This window comes from Thermobia domestica, chromosome 1, assembly GCF_964235325.1.
Source record: "Thermobia domestica chromosome 1, izTheDome1.hap1.1, whole genome shotgun sequence".
NCBI lineage: Eukaryota > Metazoa > Arthropoda > Insecta > Zygentoma > Lepismatidae > Thermobia > Thermobia domestica.
This window is the reverse complement of record NC_137454.1, coordinates 18,381,535-18,406,473: the sequence shown is the minus strand read 5'-3', so window position 1 is coordinate 18,406,473 and position 24,939 is coordinate 18,381,535. Positions and strand designations below refer to the sequence as shown.

Genomic DNA, 24,939 nt, shown 5'->3' with positions numbered 1-24,939 from the left:
GCATAGACTAGGCAGAGGCAGGAACAGGCCCATTATTGTGAAATTTCTCTCATATAAACGGAAGTTAGAAATTTTAAGAAGTGCGTATAAGGCAAAAGGGACTCCCACTATAATATTTGAGGACTTTTCCGCGCGTGTTCGTGAAGTGAGAAAGAAACTGACGGTACACATGAAAAAAGCCAGAGAAGAAGGTAAACGCGCTTTCTTAAGATCTGATAAAGTGTACATTGATAATAAACCATTTGTGTTAGAAGAGCTGGAAAGTGTTAGTGATGTGTGTGACCAGAGTGAACTTTCTTCACAAGGTGGTTCAAGTGAGTTGGAAACAATGCAAATGGATCACTGTTCAAGGAAGGTGATGATGCGTCATTTCCTCAACTATGCAGGAGAAACACAAGATTGACAGCTACAAGAGGTCGAGGGGGGAAGGTGATGCCCTGACATAGAGAGGACTTAAGCAAAGGTAAGGAAGTGAAGCATGAAAAATCTGGTCACTTGCAAGAAGTGAAAGTTGGAAATACCAAGGGACAAAGAAAAGACACCAATACACTCCTAAATATCTTTTATCAAAATGCTAGGGGGGTGAGGTCCAAAACGTACAATTTCTATTGTAATATCTTGTCATCAAACTATGATATAATTGGAATAAGTGAAACGTGGCTGAAAAGCGACAACTATGACACAGAACTCTTTGATGACAGATATTCAGTGTTTAGATGTGATAGAAATCTAAAAGAAACAAGGAAACAAAGGGGAGGGGGAGTGTTACTAGCTGTGCTGAAAAAATATAAGATATTTGCTATAGACTGCTCTGAAATAAGTACAGATTGTATATTAATAAAGATTACAACTGATAAAATGACCATATATGTTTGTATTGTATATTTTGTACCTAATTCAAAGATAGAGCAGTATGAAGAGGTTTTTCAAGGTATAGAGTCAAAATGTCAGCCAGGTTGCACTATCCTCTTATTTGGTGATTTTAATTTACCGGAAATCACAGGCACAGATTTTAATTTTCTGAATACCTCAGCCAAATATCAATGCTTACATAATTTTATGTCGCTGTACAATATAGCGTCTTTTAATAATATTAGGAATAATCTTGGAAAAACTTTAGATTTAGTACTTTCGAACTTAGACAGCGTAAGAGTCACTAGGGACATATTTCCTTTAGTTAAGGAGGATATGTACCACCCAGCATTATCCATAACAGTAAAATTAAGCAAATTATTAGGTATAAACAAAAAAGTAATATCAACACATATAATTTTAGAAAAGCTAATTTTAGGCAACTCTATTCTGAACTTCAAAATATTGACTGGACATTCCTTAGCTGTTATTCTGAGGTTGATACGGCTACAGAATCATTTTATAATATAATATGTAATATTTTTGATAAGTGCATTCCTCTCAAAAAAGAGGTAAATAGAAAGTACCCGTTTTGGTTTACTAAGAATATAATTAGGAAAATAAAAACAAAAGCCCATCACCACAGGGCAATTAAGCACAATAGCAGAAATATAGCTTATCACTTCCTAGAATTTAAGAAGTTACGAAATGAACTTAAAAAAGAAATTAGAACAGAATATAGTAACTTTGTTGCGAATACAGAAAACACGTTACAAACTGATCCTTCCCAGCTCTGGACTTTTGTTAAAACTAAGACCCAGCACCTTAATTGTAACACGCTGACATACAATAACCAAGAATTAGTTAGTAATGACGAGATTGCAAATTCATTTGCTACATATTTTCAGTCAGTCTATAATAACGAAGATATCATGGATAGCAGTAAAAAATGAAATGAAATGAAATCTTTGAGTTTTACGTCCCACGGTTATGCCGGTTAGGCTAAAGGAGACGGTGATTATGAGAGATGAGTGAAATGGTGGAATGAAGAAAGTGGGAGGAAACGGGAGAACCCCGAGAAAACCCACGAGCACGGTGTTTGTCCACCACAAAGTTCACTTGGCGGGGGCTGGGATCGAACCCGGGACCCCAAGCACCAGAGGTGAACGCTCTACCACTGAGCCACCGCGCCCCCCATGGATAGCAGTAGTAATAGTAACAGCTCATATGAGACACTGGACAAATTAAGGATTCTAAAAATTGAGATGATTGAAATTAAAAAGGCAATAAGAAAACTGAAGGGGAAAGGAACGATAGGACCTGATGGTATTCCAGATTATATAGTAAAGGGATGTGAAGAACACTTTCTACTTCCACTCTATATTTTATTCAACCTAATTATTTCTACTTCTAAATTCCCTAGTAAATGGAAAATAACAAAAGTCTGTCCCATTCCTAAGTCTAATAATGGTAAAGATATTCAAAATTATAGGCCTGTATCAATATTGAGTACTTTTGCTAAAGTGTTTGAATCTATTCTTTATAAACGGATTGAAAATCATATAAAACTATCAATTTCAGAATACCAGCATGGCTTCGTCCAGGGTAGATCGACAGTCACAAATCTCAGTATTCTTAACAATTTTGTAGCAAGAACCCTAGATCAAGGTGGTCAAGTAGATATTATCTACACCGATTTTGCGAAAGCATTTGATAGAGTAAATCACAAGGTACTAATAGAGAAACTTCGTCAATTTAACTTCTCCGCAGAGTTAATTGGGCTCTTCCAGTCGTATTTGAGAGACCGAAGGCAGTTCGTTGTATATAAGGGATACAAGTCAACCGAATACTTGCAAATATCTGGTGTTCCACAAGGGTCAAATTTGGGTCCACTACTATTTGTAATATTTATAAATGATCTTCCTAGATGTATAACGTATTCCCACAAACTGTTGTATGCCGATGATCTCAAACTTTTTAGATGTATAAATTCCATAAATGACTGTAATCAACTTCAACAAGACATAAATTCAGTGGTGCAATGGTGTCAAAGTAATTTATTAAATGTAAATATTAGTAAATGTAAAATCATGAGTATTACAAAACGTAAAAAACCAGTGCAATTTAAATATTCAATTAATGAGACTCAACTACCCGTTGTAAGTACTGTCAATGATTTAGGAGTAATGTATGATACGAAATTTAAATTTGAACCTCATATTGATAACATAATAAATGAAGCGAACAGAAATCTTGGGTTTATTCTAAGAATTAGTAGGGAGTTTCGTAAACCTGCCACACTTCATAAATTATATCAAACTTACGTTCGATCCAAACTCGAATACGCGACGCTTGTATGGAACCCAGATACAAAATTTAACTCACTAAAAATAGAAAAAATCCAATCCAAATTTCTTAGATATCTTGTATATAAGGAAACAAACATTTTTCCAAGAACTGAAAACACTAATTCATTGAATAGGAATTTTGAAACTCTTACCCTCAAACAAAGAAGAACGTTATCTGACATGATATTTTTGTACAAGGTACTTAATAATAAGCTAGACTGCAACGAATTGCTTTCGAGCTTTCAAATAAACGTTCCAGGTAGAAAAACACGTCCAGAAAACTATAACTTATTTTATTGTGCAAAAGCAAGGACTAATATCCTAAATAAGTCGCCAACATGGAGGATTAGTGCAACCTACTACAGACTCTTAAAAATGACAAATAATATAGATATTTACGCTGATTGCCTCACAAGGTTTAAAAGGGAAATTGTAAATATATTATTTCATGAAAGATGAACACTGTAATTGGGTATAATACCTGTTGTGTTCTGTTTCAATAAATAAATAAATATCTCAACTAAAATCCTATGAAAAAAAGTGAGTTAAATCACGTAGCAATAATATTTTCCAGTGTTACTGGTTGTTAGTGTGCTCGGAAAATGTAATCGAAAAAACAAAAGTACAATCTAAGAAAATAAAACAAGATGTGCAATGTGGGACAGTTTAATTTATGAAAACTATTCCATCAATAGAAACAAGTCATATGTTTCAAGTATGTCTTTGAGTATTTTGTGAGGACATGAGTTTGTGTAATTTAGTCTCCAATTAATAATACAAGCATGTCTCTATTACAAGCATTTACAATATCAAAGAAACACGAGTTCTCTCTTGTAAAACACTTTAACATATTATTCACTATCCCTTGCTATGTTGTAAGTAACAGAGAACTGTAAGAAGCATAAACAAAAATGAACTAAAACATACACAAATATGAATATGAATTACTGTTCATGATAATATTTCAATAAGAACTATCTTCATTTTCTAGGTTAACATGTGCATGATTATTGCCTCTCATCTCTAGATGGAGAATTTTGAGCAAAGGGAATTTATCATTCACCTTGTAAGAACAGATTAAATTTAAAAGTATTATTTTTAAGTAGAGTGGATTTAAACTGAGAACCTTGTAATCACTAGAATAGCACCTATAACACCTCGACTATTCCTCTACTGGTAGCGAAGACTCCTAACTTGATAGTTGTCTTCATAAAATGAAAGTTGGAAGGAGAAAGAACGAAAAATTGTTTCAATGAAAAAAATAAATAAATAAATACAGAAACTTATTTTTCCGAACGAAGTTTAAAAAAGCCAAGTCTCGGTTAGGGCAACGCTTTTGAAGAAATCTACCTTCAAAATGTGGGATACTAGTAAGCAAGCAGTAGTTGGGTAAATCATACTTCGCTCTATTAACCTATTTTGGAGATACCGAGAAAAGTTAGAAAAAATGTTTTCAACAAGTTATTCGGTTAGTTTTGTCAGAAAAAATGAGTCATTAAGCTTCTAGTTATAAGGTACTTTGTCATCCACTCTGTTAAATTAGTAAAGTAACTTTGACCAAGTGGTACTCCACAGCGCAAAAGTGGTCATGTTAACTCAGTGGTAAACCACAGAACTTCTGCTCGGAAGATCGGGAGTTTGGGTCCCGTTTGGGCCAAACTTTTTCTTATGCAATGTTATTTCCTGAATGCATGAAGATTTATATAAAATAATTACATTAAAATAAATCAGTTGTATATATTTTCATACAATAATTTAAGGACATACGTATTTATTATCTAACATCTGAAATGTGGTAGATGTTGACAGAACGGCGGTACATTATATGTAAATGTTAAATACAAATGAAGAAATGTTTGGGGTCCCGGGTTCGATCCCAGTCCCCGCCAAGTGAACTTTGTGGTGGACAAACGCCGTGTGCGTGGGTTTTCTCGGGGTTCTCCCGTTTCCTCCCACTTTCTTCATTCCACCATTTAATTCATTACTCATCATCACCGTCTCCTTTAGCCTAACCGGCATAATCGTGGGACGTAAACTCAAAGATTTCATTTCATTTCATATGAAAAAATTCTGTAATAACAATAAATAAGTTGTGTAGTGTATCTGTCTGCAGCTGTTGTCATACGGAGGTTACTTCTCAATATTCTCATTGCAATAAGTGATTTACGTTCTAGAAATATAATAGGAGGCGTAATGAGAACATACGGGTGTAAACAGAAAATATCCAAAGTCAAATCTTAGTTCCAGACATAAAACTCACCCCCAAAACGATGTAAATAGGAAATTCACGAGCACCAAGTCACTTCTAAGAAACTAAATTATGATTTAGAAGGAAGGTAGAACAGAATTTCTTGCAGTTCAATACTCTAAAATGCTTTTGTATGGTAGAGAGACTTTGATCGATTCTTCATCCCTCTTTCTATCAATCTATATACAATAAAACCCCTTTTGTCCGCCCTCGGCTGGTCCACCACTCCGGTTGATTCAACCTGTACTCGAGCCAAACTTGTCCCGACTAGTCCCGTGGTGACTCACGAGACTCATTGTTGTGTACAGCCGTCGTGGCATTGTTGTTTACTTGCTGTTACTGCTTTTCGCTTTAGTGCTCCGTCATCTCTTGTATCGTTTCGTTCGTTGTGCGTGTTTTCTGTACTGTACTGTGCAGTTTTTAGTGCTTAGTGTTCGTTGGTTTTACAACGATGTTCTGTGTTCGTTGCAGTACTGTGTTTTTTCAACATGTCAAGAGTGAAACGTTAACACGTTACTCTTTTATTAAATGAAAAATTAGCAGTGCTTCAAAGACTGGACAAAGGGGAATCACTCCAAAACATTGCCAAGGAACTCAATGTAGGCGTTACGACAATAACAGATTGGTGAAGAAATCGGAAATACATTGAATCATATACAGTGACAATAGATGGTGAAAACGCTCTTAAGAATCGCGTAACATTGAAAAAGCCTAAATTTGAACTGCTTGACAATGCATTGTGAATGTGGTTCTGCCAAGAAAGGAGGAAATGAACGCCGATATTTGGGACCATTATAAAAGAAAAAGCAATAGCATTGCACAAAAAAAAAAAAAAAAACCTACAAGCTGGAAGGAGTTCGGAGCTAGTGAAGGCTGGATTGATCGCTGAAAAACTCGTCATGGCGTCCGGTTTGTTTCAAATTCTGGTGAAAAATTATCTGCTGATGCCAAGGCAGCTCAAAAGTTTTCTGTGAAGTTTCAAGGAATTGACGAAGAATATGAACTGTTACCTTGCCAAATCTATAACATAGACGAGACAAGTCTAAGCTATAAAATGCTACCACAAAAAGCTCGCTACATGAAATGAAACCATGGCAGGAACGAAACTTATAAAAGATAGGCTAACCATTGCTTCTTACAACAACGCTGATGGTACACACAAGCTTCCCCTGTTCCTATTTTTCAAGTCTAAGAAGCCTAGTGCATTCAAAAACATAAACTTACCTTCTTTGCCGAGTTTATTGCCGCTATCACAAATCTGCTTGGATGAATTGAAATCTTGGTTTTTCGACTAGTTCGTTTCATTTGTTGAAAATGATTTGAAACAAAAAAGGAACTCCCTCTTCGTGCTCATCATCAACGCATCATCACATCCATCTGAGGCGGAATTAGTGAGATATAAAATCTATCGTCCTTCCACGAAATGTCATCACTTATGCAACCAATGGATCAGGGAGTTGTGTAATGGTTAAAGAGGGGTTATCGCAGAAAGTACATCAGCTTAATTTTAGAAAAGCCCGAAGAAGGTTGTAACATATTTGAAGCTATGAAATCCCTCAACATCAAAGATGTCATCTATACGCTTGCTGCGAAAATCTTGGCGTGAGCTTTGGCCGAAAGTTATGATCGAAAGTGACCAGATCGAAGATGAGCAAAACAACGACACGCAGGAAATTATTAAAGATTAACTGATTAACCAAATGCCACTAAAGTTAAAGATTGGATTTCCCAATGTGACAGACTGTGAAACCAGTGAAGAGCTCAATGACAACCAAATTCTTACCACTGCTTTGCAAAATAATAGTCCGAGGATTCCGACGGTGATGATGACGAACCCCTTACCCGGATTTCACACACCGACTCCAAGAATGCCTTTGATGTTGCCCTTCAGTACATCGAGCAGAACTCAACCTTAATACCGATGGACATTTTGTGGATCAAGAAGTGGAGGAACATTGAATTTAGGGGTAAAGACATACCAAAGATACCTCGCGATCAAGTCGAGTTTTAAGTCGCGGTCGCTATCTCGATGTCTAGGTCTAGAGATATGAAAGGCGCACATAACGAAGAGGTCGCATCCTCGCTGTAAGTTCTCATTTTAAGGAGAAACATTGCTGTGATGCGTGTAAAATTATTCCGTCAGTGCATAAAAGTCACTGTAAAAACACGTTTTGAAATTGAAAGGACCAAACAGTTTATAAATAGGGATGGACGCGAGAAGAGACATCAGAAATTCGAAAGTCTCGTCTTGTGTTTCCCAAAAATATGTTAGTTCATCTCTTGTCCATCTCTATCAATAAATCAAAGAATTTTATCTTTTTTTCAATTTTCTGTGGAGAAATGCTCTCTTTCAGGCGAAAAATCATTTCCCAGTAAAACAAAAAAACAGGTATATCTTTAGGTTTCAAGGTGGACGAGGTATTAACTTTACCAAATGAAGTTTCGTCACTGCAATTTCATTATTCGACGTTGCCTTCCTATGGATTCGCGTCTGTCTTTACAACTACATATTTACTTTATATCAAATAACAAATTTAGAAGAAATTCTTTTTTATTAATCCCGAAATTGGAGGGGGGCATAAAATTTTTAACCATAGATATGAATAACGATAGTTTCTTTTTTCTTTAGAAATTCTGGAATTTAAAGACTTCAGCCCGAAAGCCCCTTCCTGTAACCGCCACTGCCTTATATAATAATAAGCTATAGTATAATTCTCAAATAAATACCTAATCTGACAAAGGGGCGTAACTACTATGGCGCGAAACCCCGCAATGCGGGGGGCGATACTTCCAAGGGGGCCCTTCACCCTACAATAATATGAAAGAGGAAGCAATTAAACTGTTTGAAAAGTGGAATGTTCAGACATCATGGAAACAATTCAAAAAGGCCAAACGTTATTTTGATGAGTTGTGTGAAGATATTCGTATCAGTGACAGTGAATCAACATCTATATTAAACTATTTGACACTAAATTCACAGTTATACATTGTTGTTTACATTTTTGTGTGATACAGTATTTAAATTTTCCTTTTTTTCCCCCTGCTTATATAATTCATCTGACTGATGATGAAATTCTAAGAAGGGCGCAGATACTTCAAACAACTTATATATGTGATATTCGTTCTTCATTTCCGATAGAAGTAATTTGCTTTTATTTGTGAAACACCTGAAATCTGAAATAAGTGTTCAGAATTCTGTGTTTACCTATAATGAGGCTTTTAATTGTGAAATATGTCATTGGCGTCTAGATTTTCAGAACTTATTACCGCGTATTTGTTGTATATGACGCTCCCTATCTCTATCAGTTCTACGGAGAAGTCGTTCTCAAAATTGAAATTAATAAAATACCATGTGAGAAGCACAATGGACCAAAATAGATTAAGTAATCTAGCATTGTTCTCAATAAATGCGAAATAAGCTTAAAAAATGGATATACGGGAGTTAGTACAGAACTTTGCTGACAGGAAAGCAAGAAGGAAACCATTTAATTAATTCCAAGTGCTCTTCATGAATACTGACGTCATTGATTGCTGAGTTAAGACCACCTTCTATTCTGAAGCTTATTGAATAAATTATATGTATAACAAAGTGGTTTCCATTTATGAATATTTTAGCCTAGTAATTGCATACATTTAACTCATTATTCACACATACAGGGAAGTATGGTTATTTATTATGATACCTGTCATTCCACAAAAAATGTTATTAAGGCGGGGGGCATAAAATATAGTTATGCCTCTGATCTGACATTCCCATTTGAGTTGCTATTTTCTTCCATTCTCTATTTAAAACGTGCCTATTATGATGTTATTTGTGCTTCTTACTCCATATTGCTGGAACATTCTTCATTAAGTCTAATAATATGTCTTCTATAATCAGATTTAAAGTTCAGCAAAACCTCTTGAGCAAGACACACACACTCCTCTGCAGACGAAATTCTGAACAAATGAAGAGCAGTGTTTCAGGTAGAACTAATGAAAACATGAGCCACAGCGATGCTTCCACTGAACATCGATGTAAAAGCAAACTCGGTTGTTTATCATCGCGACCACTAATTCACCATCGCGGTCGACCTCTAGATGTAGCATACATCTCCGGCATCCGTTTACCTATTGGGATCCATGGGTTTGTGCCATTATCGAGGTAGCAACCGCGACTTAAACCTCGACCTCGATTGCGAGATATCTTCGGTATGTCTTTATCCGAATTTCATGCAAGTCTAGAATTTCATGCGTTAAATAAAAATCTATAACTGACTTTCCTCTAAGTATTTTTTTTACTATAGGCTTACCTAGTAAATACTGTACATACATGAAGAATTGCTCTGATACAGAATATATATATATGGATGTAAGTGTGTATGTGTGTTCCAGCGTAACTGAAATGCCTGGAGCAATTTTAACCAAACTGAAAAGAGTAGTGTCGTATGGTTATTGTGGTCGCTTTACACGTATGGTTTTCAATTAGATAAAAGAGAAGGTGAAGAAAATAACACCTCCTTTGCCGTTTTTTCGCTTTATTAAGCACATTCTCCCTTCCATTTGCCCCAAATACCCCCCCCCCTAAACATCCTAACTCTTATTTACGATGATGAGATCACATATGCTCACCTTGGATTCTATAGCATGACGAGCTGCGTTGTTCATAGCTGTACGGCCTTCCGTTGAATTTGAGCGATTAATAAACACGCAATCCGCTAAAAACATTGACAATCCAAACGGCCAGAGGTAAAAGAGCTCTTTTTTTGCAATAAATCGCAAGACAATTCCGTCTCCGTAACTAATCAGAGTAGAAAAAGCTAAAAAAGAAGAGAAGGAAAGATATTAAACATCTTCACCAGACTAAGCTAGAGTAGTGCAAGTGAAAGTGTTTATTTATTTATTCATTCATTTTTATTTATTTATTTATTTTGTACTTATTACAGAGAATAAGCCCCAATTACAATAGGCTTACAAACGGTAAAGTATAAAAATTTCATAAATAGAACAAAAATACATAGATTCAAACAAAAGTAAGTAAATAAAAGTTGCAATAAGAAAAAAGAAAAAAGAGAGAATTACATACTTTCTTTTCAAATTATCTCTATTAACATGAGATTTCGTAATCCAAAGCAGTGAAAGCAATATATGCACATATACAGGGTGTTTCAAAACAACACCGACAACGTTTGGGAGATGATTCCTGACGCCAAGATAAGACAAAAGTATAGACCAGCCTGGGTGTACTAATGCTTCCTTTCGGAGTTATAGGCTGCTGAAAATATGGAGAAAGGAACGTTAAAGTCTATAACTCCAAAACTATGGGATCTACTGTAGTCGGGTCCGAACTTCACTTAAGAACTAATATGTGCCCTATCCGAAAATCCATGTTTCAGAATCCTACAGCACATCCGCAACAATTTTTATAGAGGTAGTTTGTGAGTACTTCAAATTACATACCCATAGCCAAACTCCCTCCATAAAAATTGTGTAAGTACCGCAGGATTCTGAAACATGTATTTTCGCTACGGGTATGTAATTTGAAGTATGTAATTTTGTGTGTATCTGCCATATTAGTTCCTAAGTGATGTCTAGACCCGACTACGGTAGGTCCCATAGTTTTGGAGCTATGGACCTTTAAAGTTCATTTTTCATGTTTTCGGCAGCCTATAATTCCGAAAGAAAGCATTTGTGCACCCAGGTTGGTCTATACTTCTTGTTTTATCAAGTGTCAGGAATCACAGGGTGTACTTCTGATTAAAAATCCCAAATATTTGTATCTGCCATTAATTATTTTTAAAATGTGTGTATTAAAGCACAATTTATTGTCTAATCTTATTCCCAGATCATTTATTTCTTTAACTTTTTGAATAGCTACTTTGTTCAGCGTAAACAAAGTGGATTGTGTTTTCTAGAAAAAGTTATAACTAAGCACTTCCTCACATTAAAGTATAGTTTATTTAGAATGCTCAACCTATAACACTCATCCAAATCCTCCTGCAATTGTAAAGCATCATTGTGGGTCTTTATTTCCTTATAAAATTTCATATCGTCTGCAAACATTAAACAATTAGAATGTTTTACTACTGTCGGCAGATCATTAATAAACAACAAAAAGATCAGAGGTCCGAGGTTCGATCCTTGAGGTATGCCAGAATCAACTTCGTGCAACTGGGAACTCACTTGATTGAATATCAAAATTGTTTACGGCCTTTCAAGTACGATGAAATTAATATTAAAAGGTTATCTGATAAACAAAAGCTGATAACTTTGTAAGCAATATGTCATGATTTAATTTATCAACGGCTTTAGCAAAATCTGTAAGATAGCATCTACATTATTTTTGTTATCAAGTGAATCAGACAAATACTGAGTAAAATGAATTAAGTTAGTTACTGTAGATCTCCTCGGATAAAATCCATGCTGAGTCAATCCATTCTAAGTGATCAAGCATGTGGTGCTCGACCCATAGGGGCGGATCCAGGACCGATTTCTGGGGGGGGGGGCGGTGGATTGTCATACTGCTACTTTTAAGGGCTCCAAACTTTGGGATGGGTTTTGTTTATATATATATATATGTATATATAAAATAAGAAAGTTTCCTCTTCTGGGGGGGCAATCGCCCCGATCTACCCCCTGGATCGCCCCTGGCTCGACCATCTCCAAAAATCTATTTTTCCATGAATGTTTATCCTATATCAGGGTACTTCAAAACCACGATTATTGGGTTGTTAAAACATCTCGTAGTTACGTAGCGGCTGCCGCCATTTTGCGTTTTTTCGATTTGAGGCATTTACAGATTATTCAATACCTCCACATGAGTTAGTCTACCTAATTGAAAATTGCTGAACGTCTCCAACTTGTCCAGAGCTAAAACTTTGTCCTCTTAACATTTTTTGTCTAAAGCCACTTAAAAGGTGTGAAATCTGGGCCTACAGTAGCAACATTTTTGGACAATGAAGACATGTTTGGGAAGAGGAAACAACTGACGTAGAGGTCTGAATTTATGTGTGTATGTAGTCCGAGGTCATAACTTTATACACAAAAAATTTGCAAATCTATAACTGCTCCTAAGAGCCTGAAAAAATCGTAAAGTTGGGGAATTATGCCAATTTCGCATATTTCACTGTCCAATATCTCCAATGGCCCTCGATAAAAAGAAATATCTGAAATTTTGGGAATAGTTACTCCTTTAGTATATCATAACACACAACAACAGCGCGTTTTGTGTTTTTGAGCAGAAGGGGGTCAAAGTCTTCAAGAATGACGTCATACTCTAGGAGGTGTTTTGTTCACAAATTCAACTGGAAATTCGTTGTTGTGAAGTAAAATAAAGTAGGATGAATGGTTAGTCCAGTCAAGGCTCTCAAGTTCGTTTCTTTCCTCTAGTCTTATCACACCCTCAGCACCATAGCTGAAGAGTGCCGGGCTATGAGCAGAAGGTGAGTATGCACACTTGACAAAAAGTCCGTAAGTACTCATTGCTCTTGTGCTTGCTAAATCAATCGTGTTTATTTTTTCTAAACTGCCAACTCACACAGGAGACTGGTGTCCTTTCGGTTGATCTACACTCACCACTCAGTGAATACCCACCAACTGTCAATACAACTGGTGAATGTAGATCACTCGAAATGACAAGTCTCCTATGTAAGTTGACAGTTTAAAAAAATAAAATAAAATAAACAGGATTGATGAATATCATTGATATAGCAAGCACAAAAGCAATGAATACTTACAGACTTTTTGTCAAGTGTGCATTTTAATTTTTCTCGTCCTCTGCTCATAGCGGCATTCTTTACCTGTGGTGCTGAGGCTGTGATAAGACTAGAGGAAAGAAACGAGCTTGAGAACTTTGACTGGACTAACTATTCATCCTACTTTATTTTACTTCACAACAACGAATTTCCAGTTGAATTTGTGAACAAAACACCTCCTAGAGTATGACGTCATTCTTTAATACTTTGACCCCCTTCTGCTCAAAAACACAAAACGCGCTGTTGTTGTGTGTTATGATATACTAAAAGAGTAACTATTCCCAAAATTTCAGGTTTTTTTTACCCAGGACCGTTGGAGATATTGGAGAGTGAAATATGCCAAATTGGCATAATTCCCCAACTTGACTTTACGATTTTTTTGAGGCCCTTGAGAGCAGCTAGAAATCTGTAAGACCCCGGACTACATACACACACAAATTCAGACCTCTACGTCAGTTGTTTCCTCTTCCCAAAGATGTCTTCAATGTCCAAAAATGCTACTGTAGTCCCTGATTTCACCCCTTTCAAGTGATTTTAGGCAAAATTGTTAAGAGATCAAAGTTTTAGATCTGCACAAGTTGGAGACGTCCAGCAATTTTCAATGCATGCTTAGATATTCAAAACAACGTAAACGCTGCTGCGTCACCATGCGAAGTTGTAAAAATAATTAATTGTGGTTTTGAAGTACTGTTATATCAACTCTACATTTCTGAACAAATCAGATTTTTTTTTTTAAAGGTCGAGCAGTAATTTTCCCTTTTTCTCGATCACTTAACATAGATTGACCTTGCTGGTATATAGATACATAAGATATCACATGACTATATATTTTAGCATAAAGAATCTGTTCAATTATATTAGACGGAGCAGAAATAATTATATCGGTCTATAGTTTTAAACTTCAGATGGAATACCTTTTTTGTGAATTGGGCGGATCTTGTTAATCTCCCAAGTTTCAGGGAAAACTTGTTCTTAATTTAAGATTATAGATATAACACAAGGGTTTCATCAATACTTCGCCACAATCTTTGAATATATAAACAGGTATTAACTCAGGTCCCGAGGATTTTTGATGGTTTCAACTTTCTAATTGCTTTTACATAATCTTCTTCAGTAACAAAATTTATATTACAGCATTGGGCCACTTCCAAATTAACCGAATCGGGAATATTATAACTAGCACGATATTGAGAATACACACTTTTAAAGAAATCAGGAAAAGCATTGGCAATACAATTTTTGGTATCTAGACATTGTTTTTGATAGGTCATATGACTAGTTGCTAATTTAGTTTCTTTTTTGTTCTTGATAAAGTTCCAAAAGCTTTTCGGATTTGTATTGGGTTGATTTATAAGTTCGTGTGGTTCTAATATTTTATATTTTATTCTGCTCTTCTGTTAATTCAAATACAAATACAACATAGACATAATATTAACATATTCTACGAGTGTAACAATACATAGCATACATTTTACTGGCACTCAGTGATGTATTCACCTGCACTATCTATGACCTTCTGCCAACGTTCAGGTAGAACTGTTTTGGTTTTGACTGGAGGAAATCTGTTAGCCATTGGTCAAAAGAAGCTTTTCTGTGCTGTTCTTTCAGCAATTGCTTCATTCCCGTACATTGCAGAAATTGTTCTCGCAGCTTCTTCTGCACTGGATCCTCGGCTAAACTCGAAGAGTAAAATGTGACGGAAATGATCACTTTTCTCAACTTAACATTTCATATTAGTTTGTCTGAAATATATACAATAATACGTTCACAATCAAGAAAACCTGTGTGTCACAACACACAAACTTCAAAACTACGGTAAAACAACGGAATAACGATAAACAATCGCTTCACGCCACGTTGTCGCCAACCCAAAATAAAACCGCACGAACTTATGCATCGACCCAATATTTATAATATTTTAAATTTGGAAAATATACGATTTATGTGCCTTATCCATAATACGCTTTAATTTTCTACGCAATTCATTAAATTTGTTTAGATGACAATCTAAATGCATTTTTCATTTTCTATAATATTCTTTCTCATTTAAAGTGTTAATTTATTTCTGTAGTAAACAAGCATGGATATGAATGTTTCTTATGTAACGTCCTCTTTGGAACATATGTATCAATAATATAGTTGAAAATATAAAAACAGTCTAAAGCATTATTAACATCCTTATTTATAATTAATCTATTAATTTTCCCTCTGTAAGTTATAAAGCTCTGCTTTCGTATAATTGTATGCAGTGATCGGACTACAGTTGATTTTCTTAACCTGCTCCTTGATATAAAATTGACAAGTAAGAGAAGGATGGTGTTTAACTTATTATAAAGACACTATTACGATTTAATGTAATATGATACCACTCTTTGCATTAGATAACACTAAATCCAAAGTTTTGTCATAATCGTTTTTTATAGAGTTATTTGATTGTAAATTGTATAAAGACAAAAAAATTTGCTAATGACATACGGACAGATCCACCCTGCATAAGGTTATAAGAAGAATTTGTAACTGACGGAATATTGAAGTCACCAACGATAATCATGGTGTTGCGAATCTGGGGTGGAAAAGACGCTAAATCTAGAATTTTCTACCTCTAAGACGTAAACTCGATTTACGGGCCGTTCAAAACTTTTGTGGCCCCTGATCCAAAAAATACAATATATTTCATTTCATCAAAAATTTTCTTGTGCGCCTTATATCTGGGGAACTACATATAGTGTAGCAAAAACCCAAACTATCACTTAACTTAGTATGGTGTGCTTATTCCGTAAAAATAAAAATTTAAAAAATACGAAAATTCGATTTAGAGTCCGTTCAAAAATTTGGTGGCCTCTGATCCAAAACCTAACTATTGGCCAAGTTCGCAATCTTTGGATCATTCCTAAAATTCTTGTTACTTTACCTATGATGTCCAATCCTTCTTGATGATTGCACAGAACAATACCAGGCTCATGATTCTTTAGATGTTCAGCACCTCTCGGTTCCCACTTAATTCCTATTAATTTTGATAAGATATAATATGGTATCATCACAGTTCTGAAAAAACGCAAAGAATATATCAACTATACTTTAACGTTAAATAATAACATGTTTCAAAAGTAAAGATATCTAGTTGGTTAACAATTAATTAATAAATCTGTAGAATGTACACTTACCAGCTGCAATTAACAATTGACAATTACTCATTTCAGTAGTTAATTTGCAACTAACAAACTTACATATTAATTGTTAATTGTTAAGTCAACTGAAATTTGACAGAAAACTCATTCATAGGCGGAACGCTTAGAATAGCAAAGACTTCTATTCCCATAACACAAACATGGAAGTCATTCTCAGGAGAGAAACAGAAACATGGTTCTGATCTTCCTAAAGTTCTAATTATATACAATAACGGCCCTGCGCACCTATGAACTTCAATGCTAAGTTTCGATGAAGTAATGGATGAACAAGATTTAACCTTGAACGAACGATTTTCGGGGTTTAACTTTGTTGATCTTGGTTAGTCTTCAGTACTGAACTAAATGTACTGAATCAGATTTTCAATGGTGCGGCAAACTTCCTTGTACTACGTTCAAGTTTTGTACTCGTTTACATGTACGCCCGCTTGAACCTCGTTGATGCAGACGGCTGTAAAAGTTATAAATTTCTAAGGTGTTCGAGCAATGTTAAACCCCAAATTTGAATTACACAAAATGGATTAATTTGGATTAGTTTACTTCAGTAAACCAAGACATTCCCTCCCTCGCTGATGATATTACTTTGGTTGGTGTTTAACGTCCCTTTCGTCACAAAGGCTATATGAGACGTGCACCTACAGCTTAATGTGGGATCAGAACCACATGAGATTCCATCGGGAATCGAACCCGTGTCTACCACGCGAAAGACTCGTATGGTAATCATAGGATCTATAGCAGGGATGCAAATAAGCACTCGCCCGGGGCGAGCGGTTCATCGGTGCGGGCGAGTATTTAATATCATAATGAAGGTATGTAAATGACGCCTATTGTAAAAATGTGGGCTAGTAAAATTGTGTTGCTTATTTGCATCCCTAGTCTATAAACACGTGGAAGTCATCCGGTGGTCTTATGACTAGCGCGTGCTAGGGGTGTTCGATAAGGCTAAGGACCTATCGAACTTCGGGAGTGAAAATTTATCGAGTTGTCATCGGTTACTCGAAACCGTTCGAGTATTTGAAATTATCGAAATTTCGGGTATTATCGAAATTTCGAGTATTATCGAAGTTTCGGGTATTATCAACATTTCGAGTATTATCGAAGTTTCGGGTATTATCGAAATTTCGAATATTATCGAAGTTTCGGGTATTATCGAAAGTTCGAGTATTATCGAAGTTTCGGGTACCGGTACTATCGACATTTCGAGTATTAAAGAAGTTTCGGGTATTATAAACATTTCTAGTATTATCGAAGTTTCGGGTATTATCAAAAGTAGTGATGGAGAGTTCGGTTCCTTCACCTCTCCAATGATTCCTTCTTGCAGCCAAACTAGTCAAACAACTTTTTTCATCTGATAAGTTATTGCAAAGTTGTATTTGTCGAAATCATACGTAAAATTATTTTTCTGCCTGCAATCGGCAAAGTGACTATTAGTAGACTAATGGTGTTTTGGGTTCCAATTCCATTCGGGTGATGCATGTTTTCTCTTCCTCTTTCTCTCTTCTGACAGACTGCTTAAACCTTGTACAGATCTGTGGGGGGGGGGGGATTTTCCTTCACTTCATTGCTAAGGAGAGAAGTTTTAATATGAACACTCTGCATATATGTAATACATATTATATACAACTAACCTCGAATGCATTGTTCCTTCCGAACACTCCGATAATTCCGTACTTTTCAAAATATTCAAGCGACTCGACAAATGCGATCATATTGATATATTTCTGTATTTGCTGCTTTCAAACAATTCGAGACTCTCGAACAGTTCGAGTGTCTCAAAGTTATCTAATGTTTCTTACATTTCGAGTGTCTCAAACACCTCGAGAGTCCCGAACACTTCGAGAGTCCCGAACATTTCGAGAGTCTCGAACATTTCGAGAGTCTCAAACATTTCGGGAGTCTCGAAAGCTCGATAATTCGATAAAATTGAAATTCTTTATCGATGAAACGGTTTTGAAATTTTATCAAATTGTTATCGATTACTCGATTATCGGAACAGCCCTAGCGCGTGCACCTTTGATCAACGTGGTTCGGATTCCACCTTAAACTGTAGGTCCATGTCTTACATAACCTCCTGTAGGTCCGTGTCTGAAAAAATGCGCTAAACGTGAGGTCAAAGTAATCCTACGAAATAATTAGTAACCAGTGACCTCATTCCGTAACAACGTGAATGCAAATAATTCAGCAGTTAATTACTTATATGTCGGCTATCGCAAACTAAAACGCAAACCTGTCTTTGCCTTAACGCAAACAGCTACGAGATAAGGACCCTTGTTAATTCAGACCTTCAAAAGCTTCTAGGAAGATTTTATCTCACAGGTTATTCTCGAAATTATCACTAGGGTGTGTTATAGAATACGAATGTAACAGTAATTTTACACGACCCGCTCGGGAGAGTAATACACCTGGAAGTACATTTTTCCGCGCGCTACTCTAGCCAGCTGTTTTGCGCGCTATCCTAGCCAGTTGTTTTAAGTTGGTCACAAAATTTATATCATGAAGTACAAGGGGAACAAAACGAGCCCTATATCATGGAGTACAAGGGCATAAGTACTACAACTACTTATCTGCACAAAAATAAATAAATCACTTTTTTAAGTATTATTTTCATATTATTTTAATTTAATAAGTGTTATAAAAATGTAAAAAAAAAACTTCCCTCGGGCCGGGTTTGAACTCGCGCCAAAAGAGACTTTTATTACTAGCATATAGCGCTAGCCTACTTTTTTTTAAAGTTAACTGACTCACCGAACGTGCCTCAGAAACTTGAACTACTTATTACTAATTTTACTTGTTTTACTCATTTTACCTTGCTTTTTCCAATGATCTAGAACGACAGGGACACGAACACAGAACCATCGAGGACAGTTAAAATCACAAAGGCTCTCCCACCGGGAATCGAACCCGGGACCCCGTACACCAAAGGCGCACGTGCTAGCCACTAGATCAGCGGGGAGGGCACTCGGCCACGAAGGCCGACAGCAGCAAGCGTTTGATTTCTGATATTTTAATTCAACGTGGCAAGAAGTGGATAACGCCAACCAATCAGAACTATGTTTCTCGTTTCTACTTCCGGGAGCATTACTTACCTCCTTAATTTTACTTACCTCGCATTGTAAACATCTTTTGGACGTAATATCATTATTGGTATAACTAGCGTTGGTATTATGAAAATAAAAGCCACAGCGAAAAAAGATATCCTTAGAATGAAGCGAATTCGTGGGCTGATTAAGCTTAATCCAGATAAAAACAAGAGAATGCTAGAAAGCGTCAGGCTCCAGCAGTAGATGTCCATTCCGTTCCAAGAATAATATTTCGTAAGCCTAAAAGAGTTAATGAAGATATATAAAAAGTTGTATGGTTCCACGTTAGGTAAAATAATTTCTTCTTTATCTTTTCAATATTATTTTCTATATTCTGTTTAAGAACGATTGATAGATATTACAGAATATAAAAATAAAAAAAGCTTTAAACTACTAGCAATAATGATAATAATGCTAATAATAACAACAAACCATTTAACTATCATATTTCAACTTGTTGATAGAAGTACGAGCTTTGGTTGAAGAGATGGCGCTGTAAACCTAAGTATTGAGGAGCATTTGCTCTCAATTTTTATTCAATTTTTACTATTTACAATTTATTACTTCTGACAATTTTACTGTTTAGTACAATCTTAATACAATGTCTTTCAATTTTAATATATTCTGATAAACAAGTATATTTAAAACAGACAAATTCGGCCATTTTGGCACTTGTCACTTTAGTACATATATTTAATTCAAACAATTTTTTATTCAAAACAAATTTAGTGAAGCAGTCCACATGGCTCTAAGGCTGGGACTATAAATCTCTCGTAAGGGAGAAAACTGAAAAACTGAAAAAGTCCGAGCTTTAATAGATACCGTAAGACAGAATTACTTTGCACATTAAGGTTACTTTGCACAATAGGCCTATATGAAAAGAGTTTCACAGTTCTCTGTCGGCAAAACCATGTATATTAAAGACGAAGTTTCAACTACCACCGTAAGATAGAACATGTAACTGTATTTTGGCTGTAATTAGGGTTACCACCCGTCCAGGTTTGACCTGGACACTTCGGGAATTAAATAATTCTTCCGGAGTCCGGAGCAATCTCTACTCCGGACGCCAAATGTCCGGAAATATGAAAATTTATAAATTTACATTTCATATCGGTATCATAAACGTAAGCGTAGTAGTTTAAACAAGCACTACCGAATATGTTCATAATTCTTGTTTATCGATTTCCTGCTTCAGAAATTTTAAATACCGCTAGCTTTTTTTTTTTAATTAATGAACTGTTTTGTACTTTATTCGGACAATCATGCAAACGCAAAGTGCAAGGCATGTTTAAGTACATTTCTAATTAAATGGGATGGTCTGAAAGCCGTGAAAACGCATGAATTTTCCGAGAAACATAAAATAAAGGCACAGAGTGCGACAGAAGGTGTGAACTAATTTCTTTGTACAGAAGAATACCACTGAAGAAAATAAGATGACTGGAACTGAAGTTGCCAAAGTATGTCATCACACTCAGCACCATAATTCTTATCTCTTAATGGACTGTAACTTTCAACTTGCTCGGAAATGCTTCCCAGATTCAAAAATAGCTAGCAAATTGTTCTGTGGTCGAACAAACTGCGAAAGTATCATTTACAATGTTTTAGTGCCTCGTTCGGTGGAAATCATTCTTGAAAAATTGGGCAAGTCCTATTTTTTTAATTTCAAGTGATGCATCTAACAGAAAGAATCACAAGCTTTTCCCTCTTTGTATACAATTTTATTTTAAAGATGGAATTTGTACCCGAGTTCTAAATTTTTAAGAATCAGCAATGAAACTTCCGATGTAATTGCAGATTGCCTAAGAACTATTTTAAAAAGCATGTTGGACTCGTATGTTGGAAACATGCCCCGCCATTAAATATTATTATTATTATTATTATTATTATTATTATTATTATTATTATTATTATTATTATTATTATTATTATTATTATTATTATTATTATTATTAATAATAATAATAATAATAATAATAATAATAATAATAATAATAATAATAATAATAATAATAATAATAATAATAATAATAATAATTTTGCGCGAAGAAGAGTGTGATCCGCTAATTTAGAAATTGGTTTCCAGTGGTTTTGAAAGTGATAATTACGGTAAGTAACTCCAGAAAAAGCATACCTGTATTTCTACCACAATGTTTTTGGCATTTTCCATACCAGAATCCTGTTGCTTGAAGAAAGCAATTATTCTTCCTCTGACTTGTTTAAAGCCATGGAAGGTTTGTTAAATGAATTTAAGCAAATATTGCACTATGCTTTTTATGGTTTTTGATAACCTGTGTTTCAGGAAGCTTCTATCTAAAGAAAAGAATAACCTGAAGAATAAATTTAATGGATTCTATCAACGCGCTACCAACTATTTACAGCAGTGGTTTGATTTCAGTGATGCAAACCCTTTCTATTGCTTTACCAGATTTAAGTTAACAACTATGCTGGAGTGGCCATATCTTGAGGAAGCAGTGACTAAATCAAATTTAACCGAACAGATGAGTGTGGATGTGCTGTATCCTGAATTTGTTTCCGTTAAAAGAGGTATCGCTGATATCAACTGCAAGGAAAAGGATAATCCATGTAAAATGAAGTGGAATATCTTGTTTCAGAAATGTGAAAATGAAAATTTGACGAACTTCTACAAGTCAAGTTGGTTCAATTTGTATTATGTAAGTAATGCTTTTAACTAACGTGTCTTTTCTATTATGGGAAATATTTGGCCCGATAGTTGCAATCGCCTAGATGTCAGTGTTGTGAAAGCAGAGATACAGTGTAAAGTAAATATTTCTAAGAACTCAGACTATTTATGCCTACTTAATAACAAAACCTTTGCTTCTTGGAGCTGGTGAAAGCAGAGATACAGTGTAAAGTTAATATTTCTCAGAACTCAGACTATTTATGCCTATTTAATAACATAACAAAACCCTTGCTTCTTGGAGCTGTGAAAGCAGAGATACAGTGTATAGTAAATATTTCTCAGAACTCAGACTATTTATGCCTATTTAATAACAAAACCCTTGCTTCTTGGAGCTGCAGAAAGTAACAAAAAGTATTCATTCAAGTATAAGCAAACTTAAATGGCAGTTAACTTTATAAGTACTAATGTGAGCTTTGAGATCATATTTGAAGTTCCTTGAAGTTCTTTAAGAATTTTAGTAATGTTTCATACAATGTGTTTGTCTAACAAATTTCACCGTACGTAGGCCTACATGTTTAATTTTGATAAACTAGAGTCACAAAGTAAATGAGAATACTTAAAAGATATTACTTTTACAGAGAGCAAATCTGAGGTCGTATGTCAAAAAGGAATAAGTTAAAAAATACTTTTCAAGAAAGAAATAGTTGCTGTCTTGAAAGGATATATTTTTTAGATTTTTTCTTTTGAAATACAACTCCAGGATTGCTCTGTTTAAAAGGTTAATTCTCACATATTCTCTTTTACCTTGTTACGCTAATAACTAGGCTCCGGATTCTTAGGTTCGAACCTATTTTATTCCTGTACAGTGAATGCAAAAAATTCGTGTTTTCTTTACATTTCAAGTTGCTATAAGTAGAACTATATTAGTTTTATAGGACCTAAGATGTCCTAATTGGGGGGTTAGGACCTAAAAAATCCTAAATTAGCTTTTAGAATATATAACGTCCTAAATGATTCTTTATAGGCCATACATATATTAAACTATATTTCAGCTATCAAAAAAAGTCCAAGGTAAGAAAAATTTTATTATTTTTATTACGCAGAAGACTGGTTAGCATAAAGCTTACTAAATTAAGGTTACCATGAAATAGCTAACAAAGTGTTTAAAGTGTAGTAATATTCCGTTTTCAGTAATATAACGCTAAAAATCCTAAACGGTGTTTTTAAAAACCTATAAAATCCTAAAATGCACTTTTTAAAATCCTAATTTGAATTTTTGGGACCTAAAAATCCGAAGCCTACTAATAACAAATAAAACAATGTTTTTTTAGAAATATAATATTGAGAGTCTACCCTTGCATGTGGGTGTGTAAAGGGGATGCATTATGACTAGTTTTGCATATCTATCTTTTACCTTGACTTCAATTCTCGATATGTCCGGGATTTCTCCAGATGAAAGGTGGTAACCCTAGCTGTAATGTTGGTGGTTAACATCAGTTCTAATTACCCAGAATTACCCAGAGAGTTCGTTGTTGTAGAGGTATGGAAAGCAGTCAGTGTAAAGGCCGCCAAAATTTGAAAGATATCACATACAAGAATTTCCGCCAAAGTTAAGTCAGTTTCGTAGAATACCACTGTCTATAATGGGACTTTGAAGCAATAGATGAAATTGAAATATGAAACGTTTTAAAGTCATAACAAAAGTAACACTGGGAGAGGGCGGTTTCAGTCTCTACTCGGAGTTACTTTGCACCGGTCCAAAATACCGCTTAGATAGGAAATTATTACTACTGGAACCTCCTGCATTCTAAATTTAGGTAAATTTCCCATTCAGATAGATGCCGGAATGAATTTCTTGTTGGAAAATAAATTATGAACAGTGGCGGATCCAGAAAAGTAGTTTGCGAGGTCTTCACTTTTACAGGTTTCGTTTCTTTTAGAAACCACTAGACTTTTGAGGGGCTTGCAGCTTATACGCATAGAAATGACTGACATTAGATTTTTTAAAAAAGAAATCATGCAATTTGGGTGGATTTCAGCCTGAAAGTCCCAAACCAAGTAAATCTTCCACTGATTACGGTTGGGATGATATTCTTGGACATAATGAATAACCAGGTAAATCAGTTCACGGAATTTTTTTTCTGTTCCTGAGTTGGCATTTTTGTGGGACATATGCTAAACTATTAGAATGTGGTTCCTGTGCCGTTAGCAGAAAATACATAATTTTCTTTACAAATATCGATAATTCAAACTAAGTACTGATACCAGTACCATCATTCTAATATCAGTATTTGTAGACTGCATGTAGTTTTGTGTAGAAAGTAAAATGTATAAGTACTGAAGGGAAAACATTGCACAGAAACGTTATGTTCGTATGTTAAATATACTTTTTTGTATGTTGTGCAAAGTAACCCCCCTACTTTGCATCAAAGTTTATATTTCAATAACTATGATCATACTGAATGTTTACTAATGAACTTGCACTAACATTTTCTTATATATCTAGCTATTATATGTTTAAAATACAATGTTCTAAATCGTTACGTTTGTAAGTTACATGCGATTTTCTTCAAAATTGTATAAATCTTGTGCAAAGTAACCTCGTCTTACGGTAACTTAAAAAAAAATAATAACGAACAATAGTCATAACAACACTGGTCCGCTCAAACCCCATCTGTTAGCGACCAGTTGAACTAAGTCCAACGTGGCGACGAACGTGTGATCATTGCCGCTGCTTCGCTCTGTCTCTAACAGAGGTATCAAAAGCTTTCTAGACCTAGTGGTCGTCAGTCTTTTATTCACCTGAGTCCCCAGTTTGCCTCACGACGCTGGGTGGACGCCGAAAATTGGGA

General features: G+C 35.2%; 1 protein-coding gene across 1 annotated transcript in view; it reads right to left on the bottom strand.

The window, feature by feature from the left end:
• LOC145683671 (1-acyl-sn-glycerol-3-phosphate acyltransferase alpha-like) overlaps positions 1 to 24,939 on the bottom strand; it is a 368,125-nt gene that overhangs the window by 40,032 nt on the left and 303,154 nt on the right. Inside the window, exons 3-5 of the mRNA XM_081755022.1 lie at positions 19,471 to 19,686; positions 16,093 to 16,226; positions 10,060 to 10,247 (exon numbers count right to left, since the gene is read on the bottom strand). Coding sequence (XP_081611148.1) covers positions 10,060 to 10,247; positions 16,093 to 16,226; positions 19,471 to 19,686 — 538 coding nt within the window. The remainder of the gene's footprint in view (positions 1 to 10,059; positions 10,248 to 16,092; positions 16,227 to 19,470; positions 19,687 to 24,939) is intronic.